Here is a 19,449-nt window from a genome sequence, read left to right on the forward strand (position 1 = left end):
GCACTTGTAGGTAGAGGAATAACCAAAAGTGACTTGTATTTCTAAAGTAGAAAATTTGGTTCTTGTCTTAAAAAATAATTATACTTTTTTTAATTAATTTGTTTTATTGTTATTAAATTGATTCAACAACAAATTTCTGACCTGCTCTGTGTTCGCAGACACACATTTTTATGAATTATAGGGCAGAATACTTGAGGGAGTTCTTCTTACAGCTTCCCCCACCCCAACCCATTATATTTTTTGTGTTAGAAATGTATTAAGACACATTGTAGTTCCATTTATGAAAGTGTGGTATGGTAAATACATAATACAGAATTACACTATGTTGAAAAGTGTTTTGCATTGCCAAGAAAAATATGGAAAGGAAAAGCTGATGTACAGCATTAAGTTTTTTTCATTATACTGTATTGAAATGGCAAGATGGCATGTGCCCATATTGTTCATCATGGCATTTTGTAATTTTTTTTCTGATTGCTTTATGTAACAACCATGGTGATGTTGGTCCTATTGTTGTGTAAATAAAAGAATTATTGTTAACAATGTTGAATAACAGTAATAAAGACTGTAATTATGAATGTAAAAGTAATATTCTGGTTCATTTATTCCTGTTAGAAATTGTAAGTGCTTGTACATTTTAGGTCACTTTTTTTTCTTGGTGCATGGTCTGTTCTGTTTTTCATGTAGGATTTCTTCAAACATAAGGTTATGCAGAGGGCTGGCAATGCATGGGAAAATCTATTGCCAGAGATGCATGCAGCATACTAATAGAGATAGAGAATAATTATGAATCCTTCCCAAAAACAACCCAAAATAAAATGTTTCCCTTCAGACTGGGCATACAGTAATTGGGTAATTTGGGTTACTAAGCACAAATATGATTGTTAAATTGCAGTACTGTATACAGTACTGCCTTACAATTTGCTTGCAACTGAGCAAGTAGCATTTTTATGGAACTAGTTTTCTGGGAACAATAGTGACCCTGGAATGCTCAGTTGGAGGTTTGCAGCAGATTATGGGATGTACTTACGGGTGAACCATGGAAGTTGGTGAAAAAGGGGGCCTCCAGTCTCCTTAGACTGTTGACATGTTTCCGTTTCTCGAAGGTAACTCCTGGATTGTGGATGCCCTTTCCTTCGACCTTGACCTTTTATAATCCACTGTGGTATTTCCTTTTTTTTTTTTCTTATAAACAAGAGAGATCAAAGATAACGCTTCTTTTGGAAACAGTAAGTTATCATACATAAAGATAGGTGAACAAAAATTAAATCAGTTAAATATTAGCTAATTCCATTAATTCTCTCTCTCTCTCTCTCTCTCTCTCTCTCTCTCTCTCTCTCTCTCTCTCTCTCTCTCTCTCTCTCTCTCTCTCTCTCTCTCTCTCTCTCTCTCTCTCTCTCTCTCTCTCTCTCTCTCTCTCTCTCTCTCTCTCTCTCTCTCTCTCTCTCTCTCTCTCTCTCTCTCTCTCTCTCAGGAATGAAAATAGTCCCATAAATTAATTTACGACTTTTTTGTACATTTACATAATTTTCTTATGTTATTTACATAATTTTCGTTAATTGTATGACTCGATATTCTTTTTGAAAATTAGTTTTTTGGCTTTTCTTATGGTTTACGTATTGCAAAGGCTCATCATGACTGCTTGAATGTAAAGTACAGAGGTCCTTTATTGAAAAGGATTGACCCAGAGCTTTAACCCAAAACATTGGTTTTGTCCTCAGCAACCCCTTAGGGTAAACAAATTTGACAGTACATGAGGAAAACGTCACATTGTCTTAATATTTTCATATGCTGTTGATATCAATAATTAATTGTAATGTTGCCATAAAGTATAATTCCATAAGTTTCTATAAATAAAGTTTTCTTTTAAAGAATCACAAGGAAGTCTACAAATTGCCGATTTGCATTATGAGGAAAGTACCTATGGCATTGCTGCCTCACCCTCCCGACACCCTCTTTTGACTAAGTACACTCGATGGACTATATTAACAGTGACAGATCTGTATGCAACAAACCAGTCATGAGTTCCTTGTTAGTAGCTTTCGACAGAGTTCTTTGTTAGCAGCTTTCTGTCGAGTTCTGTAGTGTGTGTATGTGTGTGAAGTAGTGAAGAATGAAGATGCAAGATGTATATTGAAGAATTTTAAATTCGGGAACATAAAGTGCAGCAAACATGAAAGTATCAAGCTAATACTGAAAACAGGTTTCACTGACTCATCCAAAGAAACCAGTACTTATATACTTATACCAGACTGTAACTCAACTTAAAGGCACAAAGGAACCTGGAGGAACTTTTTACTGGTCTGCTTAAAGTGGAACAGTGAAAAAACGATCGAACTGACGAAGGGAATCATATACAGTAACACAAAAGAATGAAACGATTCTGGGGTCAGTTAGGAATATCATATGGTAAAATTTCATCTATAATACTCATCCCCAGTTATTAAAACTACAAGATACAGTGAAAATAGAGACTATTACGAAATCAAAAACTACTTAGTGAAGTAAGATTCTGATTTAACAAATAATTGTTCAAGCAGTAAGTGCTCATGATACAGAAGTTTGTATGCTCTTGAAAACATTTAGAGATATTTTGCCAGGCTTGTATGCTCAGATGACATTTTGAAACAGCAGTAAAAGGGAGAGCAGCATGAAATTTTGCAACATGCATCAATTTAACTATAAATCATCAGCAGACCCTCTTGTTACTTATTCAGTTAATATGGAGCCAAACCTCTGCTTGGATTGCAAGAGATTTTTGCATGTTTCAAACTCATTGCCGAGTGACATGCTTTCGTACTATCCTTTCATCAATGCTATACTCTTAACTGCTTTGTTGCTTCCACCTTATTTCTTGCATTTCCATTCAACTTCTATACTTCAGTTCAATAGAATGTTGAGGAATATGATTGCAAAGCAGCGGTGGCAAAAGGTGCATCAGGTGGGATCCATCCTTATTTGGATGATAAGCAGTGGAGCAAAGCAGGAGGCTGTGGAGGTTGATGTGGATGCCATTGACGGTGATGGTAAAGTTATTAAATGGAAAATTATACTTTGCAACGGTGCTTCCACATGCTTGTAAAAAGCATAAAATAGAAAATCATACATTTTTCTTAGTTGGAGTTCATCTGAATTTATAATAAAGAGCTGAGCCAGACAAAATATCCCAACATGCAGACATTCCCAAGAGTACTTTATGCATCGGGTAATTGATTTTTCAGTGTCTTAATACTGTACTGGTAGACTTTCAACATGTTCAGGTTCTCACATGGGCATAAGTCTATTATTGACTCTTGTGTCATATAACTCTTTGTCTTTTAGAAATAATAAACTAAACCCCATCTGGTACATATTTGAACAAATTCTTTCGATGCAGTGAGCAGTCATCTTCAAGATTTACAATGCAGGCTTGTTTTTACTGCTGCCAGTGATCTGCAGGCAGAATTCTGGGATCTCCTGAATGTCATATGTAGTTCATTCATTTGCAGGGAGAAACGCCAGTAACCTTCAGGAGGAAGTTCAAAATATGTAAGATATATCCTTATGGTAAAACTTTGTGCTGAGTAGCTTACTGAAAAGCAGTTAACATGCTGAGTTTCATCAGGAAGTTTACCATATCAGCTATGCCAGTCCATATCGGGAAACCAGAGACATTACATTTAAAAGTGCCAAGAATCCACTATCAACAGTGTGTATATTCAACTCCTTAAAATAGAAAGTAATATAAATACTACAAATAAAACCTATAGAATCTGTCAAAAAATTTCATGATGTAACAGTTCAGTATAAATGTACAGAATCTGACTACATTAAAAAGATTTAGTGAATAATAAATACTCACAGTTTAGTGGAAATTGTGGCCTTAAAGGCACATATGCGATTAAAAAGAGGGCCTCATACCTATTTTGCAACCAATTTCTGTAAGGAAATATGTTTTGGGTTCATCTGCTGAGAAGGAAGCATAGGAATTGTTACATAAATACATCATAAATATATGACAGTATATTCATCACAGAAATTTACCCCTATAAGCATAAATTTCTCCAAAATTTTACAATAAAAATACACCTAGAAAGTAATTGAACTTATCTTGTTGAACATCAATAGTCAGTAAGGTTCAGTTGTAACTAAACTCCCAATATTGTTATTGAGATACAGACCCATACTTGACTGAAGGGGATATCCAGGTTGACAATAAAGGATGAGACGTAATCTGTCTCAATCCACTTGCTGATAGTGAATAAATATATTGCAAATTATGTGCAAAAACTATTTTACTGTTCAAGTGACATATGATAATGCTGTTAAATAAAAAAAAAAAACACCCTTTTTATACTAACCCATTGATCCTGTGTGGTCATATTCTATGGACTACCAGTTATGTGAACCTCTTTATTTTATGAAAAGAGCACTTTTGTAACCTTCCAAACTCAGCTTTTATGTCTTTGTAAAGCCATAGAAGAAAATTTAAGAAAGTGTTGAGATATGAAGATAGCCAAAATCCCTTATTATGAATGGGTTTGTACGAAAAGTGTATTTCTTTCTATAGAAATAAAAATTATTTGAATTTAAGTAGAAATATTCTGTGGCACAAGTCCTTGAACCTTGGTAACAAGGTAGTTAAACTGGTGGTAGGTGGGCGAGTGCAGTGAGCAACCATGTTTTCAACGGAAGCAGTTGGTTTAAGATGTCCTGCTGTGCTCTGACTGACTGTCAGATTAAAACTTGCATCTTTTCAGTAGTCTATGGAATGTTACTTGGGGTACTGAGTGTCGAAATTTGATTAAATAACCCCATAAAATCCCCTCTGATGCATATAGTATATAAACCATTAGCATATCTATAAATTGAGTGGGGCATGTTGGTGATTAAAAGTTAAGTGATGCCAAATCTCACTCTAAATATAGTTAGAATGCAGTTGAGTATACTGTAAATACTTTCTGATCATAACAGCAACTTACAGGGTTTGATTTATTGAGTAATCTCCCATCTTAAACTTGTTTGGTCCCAGAAGGAAATTCTGAAGGTAATGTGTTGGTGAGATCTTGCTTAACTGAGCTTGCTACATGTTTGACCATCCTCATTGTGCATTATTTAAAAAAAAAATTAGCATCAAAACAATTAACTATTTTATTTTGTTTCTCCTGCTTCAACTTTTTGTCTTAAAAATCAGAAATATCAATGATAGTTTTTCTGAACACAAGTCTTCTCTTGCAGGAGCGGAAGATGAGTGGGAAATCTTCCAGTAAAGAGTTGCCTGTTCATTCAAGCTTCCTGACTATAAGAGATGAAGAGAAAAGATTTGAATGCAAACTTTGTGGGAAAAGGTTTACACGAAAGGGTAGTCTTGTTCCACATATGAACATTCATCTAGGTGTTAAGAAATTTGAATGCCATGTATGTAACAAAAGGTTTGTACAAAAGGGTAACCTTGACATGCATATAAAAAAGAGCCATGTAACAGATAATCCATTTGAATGCTTTGTTTGTAAGAAAAGATTTATGCTGAACAAGCAGTTAGAGCGCCATTTTGCCTCCCATGGCAAGATCGTATACGAGTGCATTTTGTGTCAAGAAAATTTCAGAGATATGCAGTCTCTTGAAATGCATACAGATGATCACATTAGGGAGAGCAAACAAGCCTTGGATGAGAATTTCAGCGAATTAACTGTCAGAAATGACAATGGTTGTATTGAGAAGAATGAGGAAGAGGTGTGGAGTAAGTGATAATACTTATGAGTAAATGACAAGATTTTCAACAATGGTCTTTGTAACAAGAATTATGTAAGATCAAATGGACATTGATGCTAAAGACAAAGAGGATGGAAGTAGTAAGTTCAGTAAATATTTTAACAAAGATTGCTACCTCAGAGCTCATGTCATAGATATGCCTAGTAATTCTAGGGGATATGAGCATGTCAAACATTCTAAGCCTAAACGTGTTTACAAAGTAACTTATTTTTGATACCTGTTGTGTAAGTTCTTTAGTGGCTGCCTCTCCTTTGAGGCATGGGACCATCATAAGTGGAGTTTTTATTGTTCATTCTGTAAAAAGAGATTTGTTGGGAAGGGCAAAATTGAATGACCTAAGGTCATGCAGCACAGACTTGCTGTTCCATCATTTGAGACCAAAGTTACATAGTGGGAGAGAGAGAGGAGTATTCCCATCATAGCAAGATCTTGTTATAAGCACAGTTTATTGCTCATGTAGATAATGTACATGAGGGAATGGTTTACAATTAGTGTAGAAAAAATTAACTTTGTCAAATCCAGTTTTCTGAGACATCAGAAGACTTGTTATGCTAAAAACTCTTTCTTAACATGCTTACAGTGCTTATGAGGGGAAGCTTAATGGTCATAGTCAGTAATGAAAAATTTTCTTCTTAATCCAGTCTCAGAAATAAAATGAAATTGCCAAAGGTGGGGAAGAGAAAAGGAAAATACAGTAATGAATGTCTGGGAAAGATAAAGATAAATTTAGTCATAGATGATATGGGAAAGGACAGTATATACATTGGTAAATGTACTAAATGAAATTTTCCTGAGTGTACAAGAAATGTGATAATAAAAGCTTCTGGTCGAATGTATTTTAATAATTATAAAACAAATGATATGGATGCTGTCTGTAAGGATATGCAATACTGAAAATCCACTACTGTAGATACCTTATGTATTGGTATCAATGAATGTGTTTTAAGAAAAGATTTTTATTCAAAAAGGTTTGAAGTACTGTACACGTATAAGAGGGTGTCATCCATTCAGCTTAAAAAATCTCTAAGCAAGCAAACATTCGATTAACGATGGAAAGCAGGATGTTACGTCTGCCCCTTGTGACCCAAGATGGTGGATGTATCTGTTCCTTTATTAGCTGTATCGGTAATCATTTGAGTTTAGAAGGTAGATGTGATGTTAAAGGTTAATTTTTGGCTTGAATGCTTTTGTAGTTGAGAAAACAAAATAAGCATCAAAAGTTCATGCTGGGTGAATCTAGAAATGTAAGGAATGTGTGGTATGTCTGGTCTACTGAAAGTATTTAAGCTAAGTTTTATAGAGACAGAGCATAACGGACATTTTCGAGAAATATTTGTCATAGATCAAATATATTGCTGTAAATTTGATAGTTACATACTTTTAACATAAATTTACATGCTCATTAAAATTAATATAATAGGGCAGTTTTTAATATATTTTTCATTAATAGAAAAGTCTGAATATTTGTAATGCATGGAATTATGTAATTTTTATGCTAAAGTGCCTTTTACATTCAGAACTTGATCAGGCTGTTAAAGTGTATTTTATAATAAAGTTAAGTAATTATTATGATAAGGTTTAAACTGGGTCGCAGTAGATGGGGTTACCAATCTGCCTTGTAGTACAAGTACAAATGCATAAAATTTTGTATGGTAAAACTCAGAATAATCCCTCAATACCAGGTTTTTTTTTTTAATCGTCAGTTTTATTATTGAATTTCTGTTAGCAGTGTGATATCTTGAATGTTTAATTGTAGGCTAGACTATAGGGTCTTCGTTATGTATCAGATTTTGCTACTTGTTATAGGGCTAGACCACCTATAGCATCTTTCAAGTTGAGACGTCACTGTAATTTTGTTTTTTGTGATTATTAGTAGTAATAATTGGACATGTAAATTAGAATGTCTGAATTTGTTAGTGAAAGCATTTGTATTAAAAGCATTATGAAACGACATGACTGACAATGAATAGAAATGGGGGAAATTGAACCAAGTCTAAAGGATTACACAAGACATTAAAGTTCTTCTTTCCTTTACAGTATTGAATAATACTCTAGGTAAACTTTCAACAAATATACTTTCCAATTTGAATGTTGTAACACTTTCAAGTCTGCAAAACAAGTACAAAATAACATCGAATTTTATGGAGGGTGCATCAGGTAATGAGAAGTTTAAATTACAGGCATGGTTTAAAGATCTTTAGTTGTAGATCCAACTGTATACAGCATTTGTAATTATATTAACAGCAGCTCTCACATGTTTTCCAACATACTTCTTCAGCTAGGGAATTTCATTTTATAGTTAAGGAGGCATATTGCAAAAATGACAGTGACGCTTGTTGTTAAGGGCGCCCACACTTCAGTAAAATGTCTAACCACACATTCGCAGCCTATCACATAATCAGATTGAAACCAAGTGGAGAGTAAATTAAAACAAACTTTTGGCAGGTGCTAGATAATCAAACAAAGCTCTGGTTAGAATTACCAACAAGTAATGGACTTCTATTCAACCTGTCCATGATGTGTGTGTGTAATAAGGTGCTGACTTGTTTACATATTTTACTGCAGTGTGAATGCACACTTAAACTGTAATTACAAAACTGCAATGTGAATACACATTTAAACTGTAATTACAAATTACATATGTATACACAATTATGGCTCTTTTAACCACAATAAAAAAGCATGACAAAGTATTCAGTTTACAACTTGGTGGGTATGTTCATTCATTCGTTTTAGATTAAGCCAGCCTTCTGCAGTCATGGGCTTTTGCTCTAGGGTAGCCCATAATGCGAACATTTTAATTTGTTGGAATTCTCTTGACTAGACTCAGTGGAATTTGGCATAGTGAAAAATAATCTTATATTGGTTTGAATTGCTGATTTGTAAAGTGGCTGGAAGTTCTGTAATCTTTGGAAGCAGTTTTATTTTCTAAGAAACTGAATTTTCTAAAAATATTTTTACTCCAGATATTCTTTCAAAATGAATTGTAATCAATTTTCCTATAAATTATTATGAACATTCAGGTGTTTAATTTTCAGATTCTGTTGTGAAGGTTCATAATTGCTGGTGATTTTTAATGTTGGGGTGTGTTTGTATGTGTATATATACATAAATCCCTAAATTATCCAGATTCCCATTATCCAAACACCCAGACCAAGGCCCCAAAGATATATGATACATATAAATTTAAAAAAAAAATTGAAAAAACTGCCCTCAGCCTCACGAAAATGTTGGTAACATTGCTTACACAAACAGACTGAGGAAGGGCTTTGAAGGTGGGGGAAACCTTGAGAAGTTTCCAGGGGGGGGGACCCTGTCGGTCAGATGATTGGGGGTCATGGGAGAAGAGGGGCAGTGTGGGGAGAGGAAAAGAGAACAATAACCGAGGTATGTTTACATCGAAGCTTAAGTACAGTAACACACACACACTCCTTTACTTTTTTGTTTATATTTTATTTACAATATTCTCATTTATATTTTTACTAAATTTTCTCATTTTTGAATTTTTTCAAACCAAAAGTAAATGCAATCCTGTGCATAGGGTATGCATACATATGCATACATTCATTCCATGGCGTTGGTGAATTTGCTACAGCCTGTTTGATCTTGTCTTGCCTACATATAAAATTCGCATTTTAAATATTTTTACATGATTAGAGATGAAATATCAAGTGATAAAATATTCTCTTGTGTACTATTACGATATGTGTGATAAGAGTCAATTAAACTTGTAATGAAATATGGTACAGTAAATCAAGCAAAGGAAAAAAGATGGCAACATGTACGTACATATGCACACACTCATTCGATGGTGTCGGTGAACTTCCTGGAGTTTGTATAGTTTTGTTTTTATGTTTATGATACAGTAATTCATATTTCATGAAAGGATATGTGCTGTACTGAGATACGGTATATATAGAGAGAGAGAAACAACAGGTGTGGTTACATTGAAGTAACACAAACTCCTTCACTATTTTATTTATATTTTATGCTACAATACTCTCATTTATATTTTTACTGTATTTTCACCTTTTTTATTTTTACAAACCAAAAGATAAACACAATCGTGTGCATAGGGTATGTACATATGTACACATGTACGATGGCATTGGTGAACTTGTTACAACCTTATTGGTTTTGTCTTGCCTACATATGAAATTCGTATTTTAAGTATTTTTACGGTGATTAGAGATGAAATATCGACAGTGATAAGATATTTTCTTGTGTACTGTTATGGCATGTGTGATAATCATAGAGTTATCTAAACTTGTAATGAAACACAATGCAGTAAATCAAGCACCGCAGAGAAAATGGCAACACATACATACATACGCACGCACTCATTCGATGGCGTCGGTATACTTCCTGGAGTTTGTCTTATAATTAACAACCACTTACCAAAGAACTGTCATAAACAACATTGAGTATGACATCAACAAATGAATCGGGAAACCGCTGTTTTGCAATTTTGAGGGATTTTACTTTATAACATAAAGTATGTTAGTCTACCTTTGTATATCCATTTTATATTTATGTAAAAAAATAAAAATAATTCCAATAATTCATTCATTTCTTTTACCAATTAAAAACATATTCTCCTAATTCTTTTGCTCGTAGGCTCAATCAGCTGAATCTGAGAACGAAAACATTAGTCATTGCAAATGGCGAACAGACAATTGGTTTTTGCACATATTATGATAATGAAACAACATGATAATAATACAGTATAAATGGTTTCAGTAAGTAAATACAGTATCAATTTCATTACCATTATGCTGCACTGAATAATCCTGATGGGTTCCGGTGCTTCGTCTTCAAGACCTAAATTTCATCATCAATCAGTCAGTCAATTACCTTTATTTTAAATACATCTGTAATACTGTATTTGACTTGTGCAAATGAATATTGTGAGTGTAAAACCTAGCCTAGGTCAGTAGTTCACGCTCATTTTGTGTCTCGTGTATGGTAATAAAATATGGTAACAACTGATGAGAAAGATGCTTTATAGAAATACATCAATGGTCGCAAAACCTTGGTAAGGTGTAGGTTGCCTACCAAACTGTGTCAAGGGGTTGCATTTTCAAAGTGCACTTATGCAGTATATTTTGTTACAGATATATGGAAAAAAGGTAGATAATTGCCTTTTACAGTTTAAAGTGTGATGGTTGTTGTTTATAGGCATACTGAGTGTTTACAGTTATGTGGTATTGACAATGTTAGGTGAGGTAGGGTACAGTGTTGCCCTTGAATGCCCATAGATTTGTTTTAATAGCCGTTATCTGGATTTCAGCATTATGTGATGGGGATTTGGCCTTATTATTCCCAATAATTGAAGGATTACTATATATATTTATACACAGTTGGAAACCTAATTACTTACATACTTAGGTTCTAAATTTTATATGATGTGTGTGGGTCAGTTGGTACTTCCCTTGCTTTTATTTGAGAGACTAGGGTTTGATCCTGATGTGTCATAGATTTATATATATATATATATATATATATATATATATATATATATATATATATATATATATATATATATTGCAATACTCTCCCCGAAAACCTGTATTCGCCCTTAATCCCACAAGCCCAAACAACTCCCAATTACCAATCCCACTAGTGGGAATTTTAACAGCCAGTGTTACCAATGCTGCAGGTAAAATCTTGTCACTTGAGCTACCATAACCAACAGGTGGCAACGCTGACACAGGTGTGTGCCAACACGCCCACTCTCATCAATTGCTTTTTGTTCGCGCTGCTGGAAGGTTGTTTCCTTCTGCAGTGCGAGGTTTTAATGCTATTGCCTGACTCCTCTTTGTATTCTGGACTTCTGGTGAAGACCTGGATTGTATTTGATGGTTTTACTCCAGAATTTTCTGGATATCTTCGACGTGGAACTTCTTTTGGATTTGGACTTGCTGGTTCCCAGTCACGTTGGTCATCATGGACTCTTTCACCTTCTACTACCGCGCCATCGGCTTCGACGTCGACCTCAACTGCCCCTATGACTATGGATGCTGGCGCTCATCGCTGCTTCTTTCTGCAAGAGATGGATGAGTACCTTGAGACTTGATAGACATTCTGTCAGTTATGTAGGAAGGTTAAGTGTGATGTGCAGACTCATTGCGATGAATGTTCCCATTGAAAGGCACAAGAGATGGAGGATTACATTCGTCATCGCAAGTCTTTGGCTAGTAAGGGCGGCAAACTTCAGTCAGATTCTTTGTTGCCTCAAGTATCTCAGGCTTCTGCTACCAATGAGTTGATGGATTTAGCGAGTTCAGAGGTAGTCAATAGAGGATAGGATTGCAAGTAATATGGAAAATTTAATAGCTAGCCTTTTCAACATTTCCAGAACCAGCCCTAAGGGGTGCTGAGGGTAATGGTAGAACCGCAAGCCCCCAAGTGGGTAGGTTCTGCTGGCCCCCTCGGCACAGAGCAGGCAGTGAAGGACCCCCCAACCCCCTTGTAGTATTGATAAATTTAATGTTTATAATGTTAGTCAGAATCAAGATCTAGGTGTGATAAAGGAGGATAGGTCTGGGTTAGGTAGTGAGAAGAAGGTATTAAGGGTGCAGAGTTGTTCTCTTGGACGGGTTCGAGTGGTTTTTGTGCTCCGGCAAAAGTTTTGCCTTCATCGCTTCCTTTCAGTCTGGCTTAAAGTCTCAAGTCAATGTTTCAGTTCTGGTGGTGCAGAATCCTTCTGCACTAGCTCCTAACTCACTTCCGACTGTTTCAGAATCTTCTATTGTAGTTGCCCCCTTCTCTGTGTTTTCTACTCCTCCATCTAGTAAGGCAGATTCTGGTGCGTCCTTTTGGCTTCTAAAAAGTGGTTTTGCGGGACCTGCAATTGAATATGGCGGAATATAAGGCGGATTTGCTGGGTCTTTCAAACAGGTAGAGACCTTTGGTGAGAGGTTGGTTTTTTTGAATGGTTTCTGTAACATTAGAGAGTATGTGACACAGGAGTGTCCAGAATTCATGTTGGATATGTTTCAGGATTATCGAGGGTGGGCGGATTCAGTGTGCTTTCTGTCCCTTTGTTTCTAAGGTTTCTTTTGGGTTATCTGTCGCTTCATCTCCTGCTCCCACATTCTCTGTTGCTCCTTTTTCAGTCTCCTCTTCGGCCTCTTCTTCTGCTCCGGTCTCTCCTGTGGCTTCTGCATCTTCCGTTTTCCCTCCTCCTTCGACTTTTGGCTTTCATCTTCTCAGGTAACTTTTTTTTATGTGTCCGCTATTCCTCTGTCTCCCGCCTTTCCTTCCTCAGTACAGTCTTCTCTGGTAGGAGGAGCTTCCGGACAGGGGAAAACGCAGTTTCGGCAGAATTTGGCCTCAGGCGTTTCATGTTCCATCCCTTCGGATATGCGCAACCCATTGCTTCCGTTTCAAGCGGCTGTTCCGGTAGTATCGGGTATCTCACAGGGTTTGCCTGTCGCTTCCAGTTCGGGTTTGCGCTCCGCAGTTTTGGCAGGGCTTATGGTACCTTCCTCAAGTGGTCCACGGCTTTCATCGCCTGCATTTTCCGCGGCGGAAACTCCGAGGGTTGCTTCTACCTCTTTCATTCTTCCTCCTTCTTCATCTTCTTCCGTCCCACCGCAAGCGGTTTCATTTGCGCATCCTCCCCCAGGGTTTAGCAATGTGGGTTTGGCTACTCTCACTCATCTTCCCCTTGGTAATAATGGGGAATTGTCTCCGGGTTTCTCGGTTCAGTGTTCTCGTCTTCCGTGCGGATTCAGCTCCGGGTACCCGATTAGGTGTGGGTGTTCAGCATTCTGGTTAGGGTGGTGTGCCTATGGACTCTTCAGCATTGTCCGGGCTTCGTTTAGTTCCTCCTCCTTCGTCGGTCTTAGACCGGTCAGACATTGTGGAACAGTATTCTTATCCAGAGGTGCAGGAGATTCCGGAGGACTTAGAATGTCTCTTAAATCAATCTTTTTTGAGGCCTTTTATGCCACTAAGCCAGCTCCTGCTGCTTTTTCGTGTTGGCTGGTTTGGTTTGATTGGGTTAGACAGGCTTTGGAGGAGGCGGACGGTTGTTTAGTGTCGGTAGTGACTTCTAATAGACAGGACTCTTCTCTTCTCTCCTCTCTCCGCGTAAGACGATCTACGCAGTTCGAGGTAACCCTTCGGCAGGTGTCAGGTGCCCATTCAATGAATCGGTTGAGGCAATCCTGTCTAGGTCTCCGGCGTCGTCTCGGCATGTAGGGACTTCTCTTAGGGAAGCAGGTGCTTTGGAGGATGTGTTGCACAATCAGACTGAGGCTCTTGTGCATTCTCTCTGGATGCTGTCAGGTTTACTGTAATGGGGTTCTCAAGAATGACGGCTATGTCCCTTCAGATCCGTGGCTGTTTGACAGCTTAGTAAATTTGTCTCGATGGGTCTGGCGCACCAGGCAAATGCTTTGGCTTCGTCTACGACGTTTGGAGCAGAAAAGTAAAAATTTCTATCTTGGTCATCTTCCCCCCTCAGTATCCGGACGTCCCCCCTCAGTATCCGGACGTTCATAAGAGGGATTGCTTAGAACACCTTTAGTCTTAGCTAATTCTTTGTTCAAGGAAGATGACGTAGCCAGTATGACGAACTTTGTTGCTTCTAACCATATTTCTTGCCTGTCATCACCATAAAGGAAAGATTAAGCTGCTCCTCACTCCACGGTTCATTTTGTTCACCAGGGTTATTACTCAGACGGTAATACCGTATATGTTAATAAAATGTACAAGTATTAAGTTTAAAAGTCTTACAAGGCTCATGTCTCCGGTGTCGGCAATTATGCATCGTCGAGGGTACAGAATGTTGAGGTATCTAGACAATTGGTTGATCCTTGCCTCCTCTCTAGAGGAGCTAGTAATGGCGAGGGAATTCATATCGAATCTATAACCTATTCAGGTAGGAGAATTTTCTCTCTTCCTTTGAGAGTTTTCCCAATCCTGGAGAGGATCCAGTCGGTCCTTCAGCAGGTAGAGGTGTTCCTGTCCAACAGGGAACGGCCGCACCAGCTCGGAGAAGCCTCTTAGGGAGAAGGTCTCTCTCTCTCTCTCTCTTTTAATTCTAGGGTCTCGTCTCTGGATGCGTTCTCTTCAGGTATGTCTCAGGAATCACTGGGAATTCCGAAATGAGAACACAGTTATAGTTTGGAGCGATTCTTGCCTGTTGGATCGTCTGTGGTGGTCAGAAGAAGTGCATCGACACCAGCAAGGTCTGTCGACTCCCCTCTTCCTGATGTTCATCTGTACGCACATGTTTCAGATCAAGGTTGGGGAACAACCTTGGAGGAAACCCAGGCTTCGGGCCTCGGGGAGGGGGCCAGTCGGGAATGAGAGGAGTCAATAAATCTTAGGGAAATCAAGGCTATAAAGGAAGCCCTCATTTGTTTTCAGTCTTATTGAGCAACAAAGTACTGGCTATGTTTACTGACAGCGTACCTGCCGTGTCGTATCTGAAGAACTTGGGGCGGGGAGGGGGGTGGGGGGACAAGATCAACAGAACTCAAGACTATAGCACAGAGAGTCCTGAGAGGATGCGAAGAACGAAAAATGTTTCTTCTTTCCCAATTCGTATCGGGGAGTCTCAACGTGCTGGCCGATTCATTAAGTCACTCCAGTCAGGTGTTGGGGGGAGAGTGGACTTTGGCTCAGGAAGTAATATGTCTGGTTCTCCGGAGGTGGCCAGCAACTGTGGACTTATTAGCGACATGATTAAACCATCGTCTTCCGGTTTATTTCTCACCAATGGTGGACCACAGGTCGATAGGCACCGATGCAATGTTACAAATTGGAATCACATGCAGGTGTATGCTTTCCTCCATCGGGTCTCATTCATCAGGTAATAAGGAAATTGCGGGAGAATGTCAAGACGTCTATGACTCTAATAGCTCTTTGCTGGCCCCAACACACTTGGTTTCCGGAACTCCTAGAGCTCCTTACGGAAGTTCTGATGTCCCTACTCATGCGAAAGATCTTCTCAGACAACTGCATTCCCACCATTATCATCCAAACCCTCACGTGCTGAACCTAGTTGCAGGGCGGCTGTGGAGAGAGCAGTTAGACAGTCCGGACTCCCTAAAGCTGGGGCTAGTCAGCTTTCTTTCAGCATGAGAAAGTCAACCCGTAAGCCTTACCAGGTTCAGCTGGACAAGGTATAGAGGTTGGTGTTGTAAGGAAGGTCATTCCATCTCTAGACCTTCCATAGCCAAAATACCTGATTTTCTTTTATTCCTTCGGAAAGTCAAGGGTCTTTCGTATTCGGCGATTGCTGACTACTGCTCAACGCTTAGCGGTACATTTAGTTTCCACCTTCCTGAAATCTCTAGTAGTAAGATAATCGATGATTTATTACGTTCTCTTAAGATTAAGCGTCCTGTCTTGCCGACTCAGGCCCCTCCATGGGACTTGTCGGAAGTACTTCAAATTTTTTCTTGTGTTCCCCTGCCTTTGAACCCATTGAAGCTATAACGTTAAGACAACTGACGAGGAAGTTCCATTTTCTTACAGCTTTAGCTACAGCTAGAGGGTTGGGCGAGCTTCAGGCAGTTTCTAGGTTGGGTTCCTATGCGAGAAATGATACGTATTTGTCTTTCTTCCGCAATTGTGGCGAAGACGGTGTCTGAGGTTAACCCTCCGCATTGTTCTTTTAAGGTTCTTTATCTACAAGAGTTCATTACTGGTGATCCAGCGGAGATGTCTTTATGTCCAGTGCGAGCATTAAAGTGTGTTTATCAGAGGTTGAGAAACTCCGTCAGCTTCCGCGTACACTTCTTGTCTCTCTGGGGAATCCTTCCTGTCTGCTGTCAAAGAATGCGATTAGTTACTTTTTGAGGGAGGTGATTTCCCAGGCTTCTCAGGGTTCTTCTTTGTCGTCTTCAGCTCTGTATTTCCCTGAGCGCACAGTATTCGGAGTACTGTATGTCCTTTTCATCTTCCTTTCTAAGGACTTATTCATCATCTTCTATTCTGGAGGCAGCTACTTGGAAATCCGTCTCAGCGTTTACTTCCTTTAATTAAGAGACGTTCAGTTCGCCTCATCTGAGGGTTGTTTTCTTAGTCCATGTGTAGCGGCAAAGTCTACTATCTAGGGTGCATTCATTTAGTTGAGGTGGTATTTACTTAGTGCGGAGGTTCGGAGGTATATTCTCTTAGTCTACGTGTAGTGGCGAAGTCTATTATCTAGGGTGCGTTTATTTAGCAGAGGTGGTATTCATTTAGTGTGGAGGTTTGGAGGTTTATTCTCTTAGTCCATGTGTAGCGGCGAAGTCTGTTATCTAGGGTGCGTTCATTTAGCTGAGGTGGTATTCACTTAATGCAGAGGTTCTTAGGTTAACCAGATAGAAGAATTCCTTTTAGTCTTTAGAATCGTAGGCAACAGTGATAGCATAATCACAAGAACTTAGGTTTAGTACGTTTTAAGTATCTTAGTCTTTGATAGTTTCCCACGAGAGTCCGAGGGGGTGCTCTAGTAGGCTAGGCTCTTTCGTCGTCACTGAGATACTTCTTCGCTTGCCGGTTGTCAGGCCTTATCTGCAACCTAGATGGCAGAGGGTCAGCTGCTCGGCACACTGTTTCATTCCCCTCCATACATGAGAGGCTCTGAATAGCCACATGGGAGGTTCATCGTACTCCTCCTTACATGAGAGGTTCTGAAGAACCACATGGGAGGTCGACAGACCAGGACAGTAGGGACCTGACTGGCAATCAAAGTACTCTCCAGCATGTCTCTTCACCAAAAGCATCGATTGATATGGTGAATGTATAACTAAATAGATATCCTATGCAGAGCAGATTGGTGAGCTGCCATCTCTGAGGTTAAAAAGGGGGTGTGCCACAAACTTAGATGGTTCTCCCGGAGGGACAGCGGCTCTGCACTATGCCTCATTCTCCTCCATACATGAGAGGTTCTGAAGAGCCACATGAGAGGTCGATGGACTGAGAAAGTACTGACCTGTGTCGATCAAAGTACTCTCCAACATGTCTCTTCACTGAAAGCATTGATTGATATGGTGAGTTTATGACTAAACGGATATCTTATGCAGAGCAGATTGGTGAGCTACCATTTCTGCGGTTGTCAAAGGGGCATGCAATAGAACTGATTCCTCCTCCTCTAAATGTTGTTAATAGGGCAAATTCAGGTGTTCAGGGAGTGTATTGCAATATGAAGTTTTCATAATAAAACTAATATTGTAATACCTACCTGAACACCTGAATGATTCCCACCCTCCTTTCCCCACATCAATTTTGACCTTGAATAAAGCAATTGACGAAAGTGGGCGTGTCGGAACACCTGTGTCAGCGTTGCCAACCGTTGGTTATGGTGGCTCAAGTGACAAGATTTTACCTGCAGCACTGGTAATGCTGGCTGTTAAAATTCCCACTAGTGGGATTGGTAATTGAGAGCCCAGGCTAGTGGGATTAAGGGTGAATTCAGGTGTTCAGGTAAGTATTACAATATTAGTTTTATTATGAAAACTTCATATACACACACAGTATATATATAGTGAAACCTCACTTTAATGGACTAATAGGGGGGGGGAGGTCATCCGTTAAAGCCGACTGTCCGTTGAAGTGAAGCATTGTTTTTTTTTTTCGTGCCCCAAGTTATGTTTATCAGTAGGCTAGCCTTGGCGTAGGTGCCATAACTACTGACATACATGAAAAGATTCATATTTTGAAATAAACTGATAATAAAGGTAAGAAAACCATTTTCACCTTATGTATTATTGGCATATCTTCATTATAAATAACGTATTCAAGGAGTAATTTGTATCAATGAAATCAACTTTTAACTGTAAGTGGCCAGTGAACAAAACTTAAACATAGAGTTATACAGTTGCATTCACAGCAACCTTTATCATTCAGTAACCTTTCAGAAATTTTAATGGTAGTGTAAATACAGTAGTAATAACATATAGGATAACATAATATTCATTTTTAATTAAAAATTCATGGGTAAATAACTTTCTGAACAATGCAGTCATATGAGAGGAGAGCATATTTAAAAAAGAACTAAAAACTCTCCTATTTTGCAGGAGGTATGGTACTGACGAGAAAACACTGAAAGATAATTATAAAATATAAGAAGCACCTTATTTTGAAAATGTACAAGGGTCCACTAGAGAGGGAGTCATCCCTGTTGAGGGCTGTATATAAAGCTGAACAAAGTGAACGAACGGTAATTATTGTACACTATCATATTGTTGTTTGTGATTGGTGATGAAGCATAAACATATTAAAACCATTTTTACCTTATATAAATAGCTTATTCAAGGAATAATTCCATATAAATGAAAGCAATTGTTATCTATGTGAAGCTGACGATATGTAAACATTGAATTATGGTAGTGGTCACAACAAAGTTACCTTTAGGTATCCTTTCGAAATTTTAATGTTAGTGTAATTATGGTAGTAATAAGGGTTAGGATAATATAATATTCATTCTCCACTAAAAATTCATTATCATTTTTGTGGTAAATAACAGTTTAGAACAATTCAGTCATATGAACGATAATTATCATACATTATCCTATTGTTGTGATTGGCGATGAAATTTTTATGTAATAAAACCAGTTTTATCTTTTATATTATTGGCATGTCTTCCATATAAATGAAGTCAACTTTTATCCATGCAAGGCCAGCTAGCTGACAAAATGTAAATATTGAATTATGGTAGTGCTCACAGCAACGCTATCTTTCGAGATCCTTTCAAAA

The 19,449-nt window shown here is 38.2% G+C and overlaps 2 protein-coding genes across 2 annotated transcripts in view; both read left to right on the forward strand.

Annotated features, from left to right (window-relative positions):
* Tpst (tyrosylprotein sulfotransferase) overlaps window positions 1-19,449 on the forward strand; it is a 329,702-nt gene that overhangs the window by 56,182 nt on the left and 254,071 nt on the right. The window lies entirely within an intron of this gene.
* LOC136836113 (zinc finger protein 32-like) lies at window positions 5,224-5,724 on the forward strand. Its single transcript, XM_067100104.1, has one exon. It carries the CDS (start codon window positions 5,224-5,226, stop codon window positions 5,722-5,724), a length of 501 nt encoding a protein of 166 aa, XP_066956205.1.

The sequence above is a fragment of the Macrobrachium rosenbergii genome, chromosome 56, assembly GCF_040412425.1.
Source record: "Macrobrachium rosenbergii isolate ZJJX-2024 chromosome 56, ASM4041242v1, whole genome shotgun sequence".
Lineage (NCBI taxonomy): Eukaryota > Metazoa > Arthropoda > Malacostraca > Decapoda > Palaemonidae > Macrobrachium > Macrobrachium rosenbergii.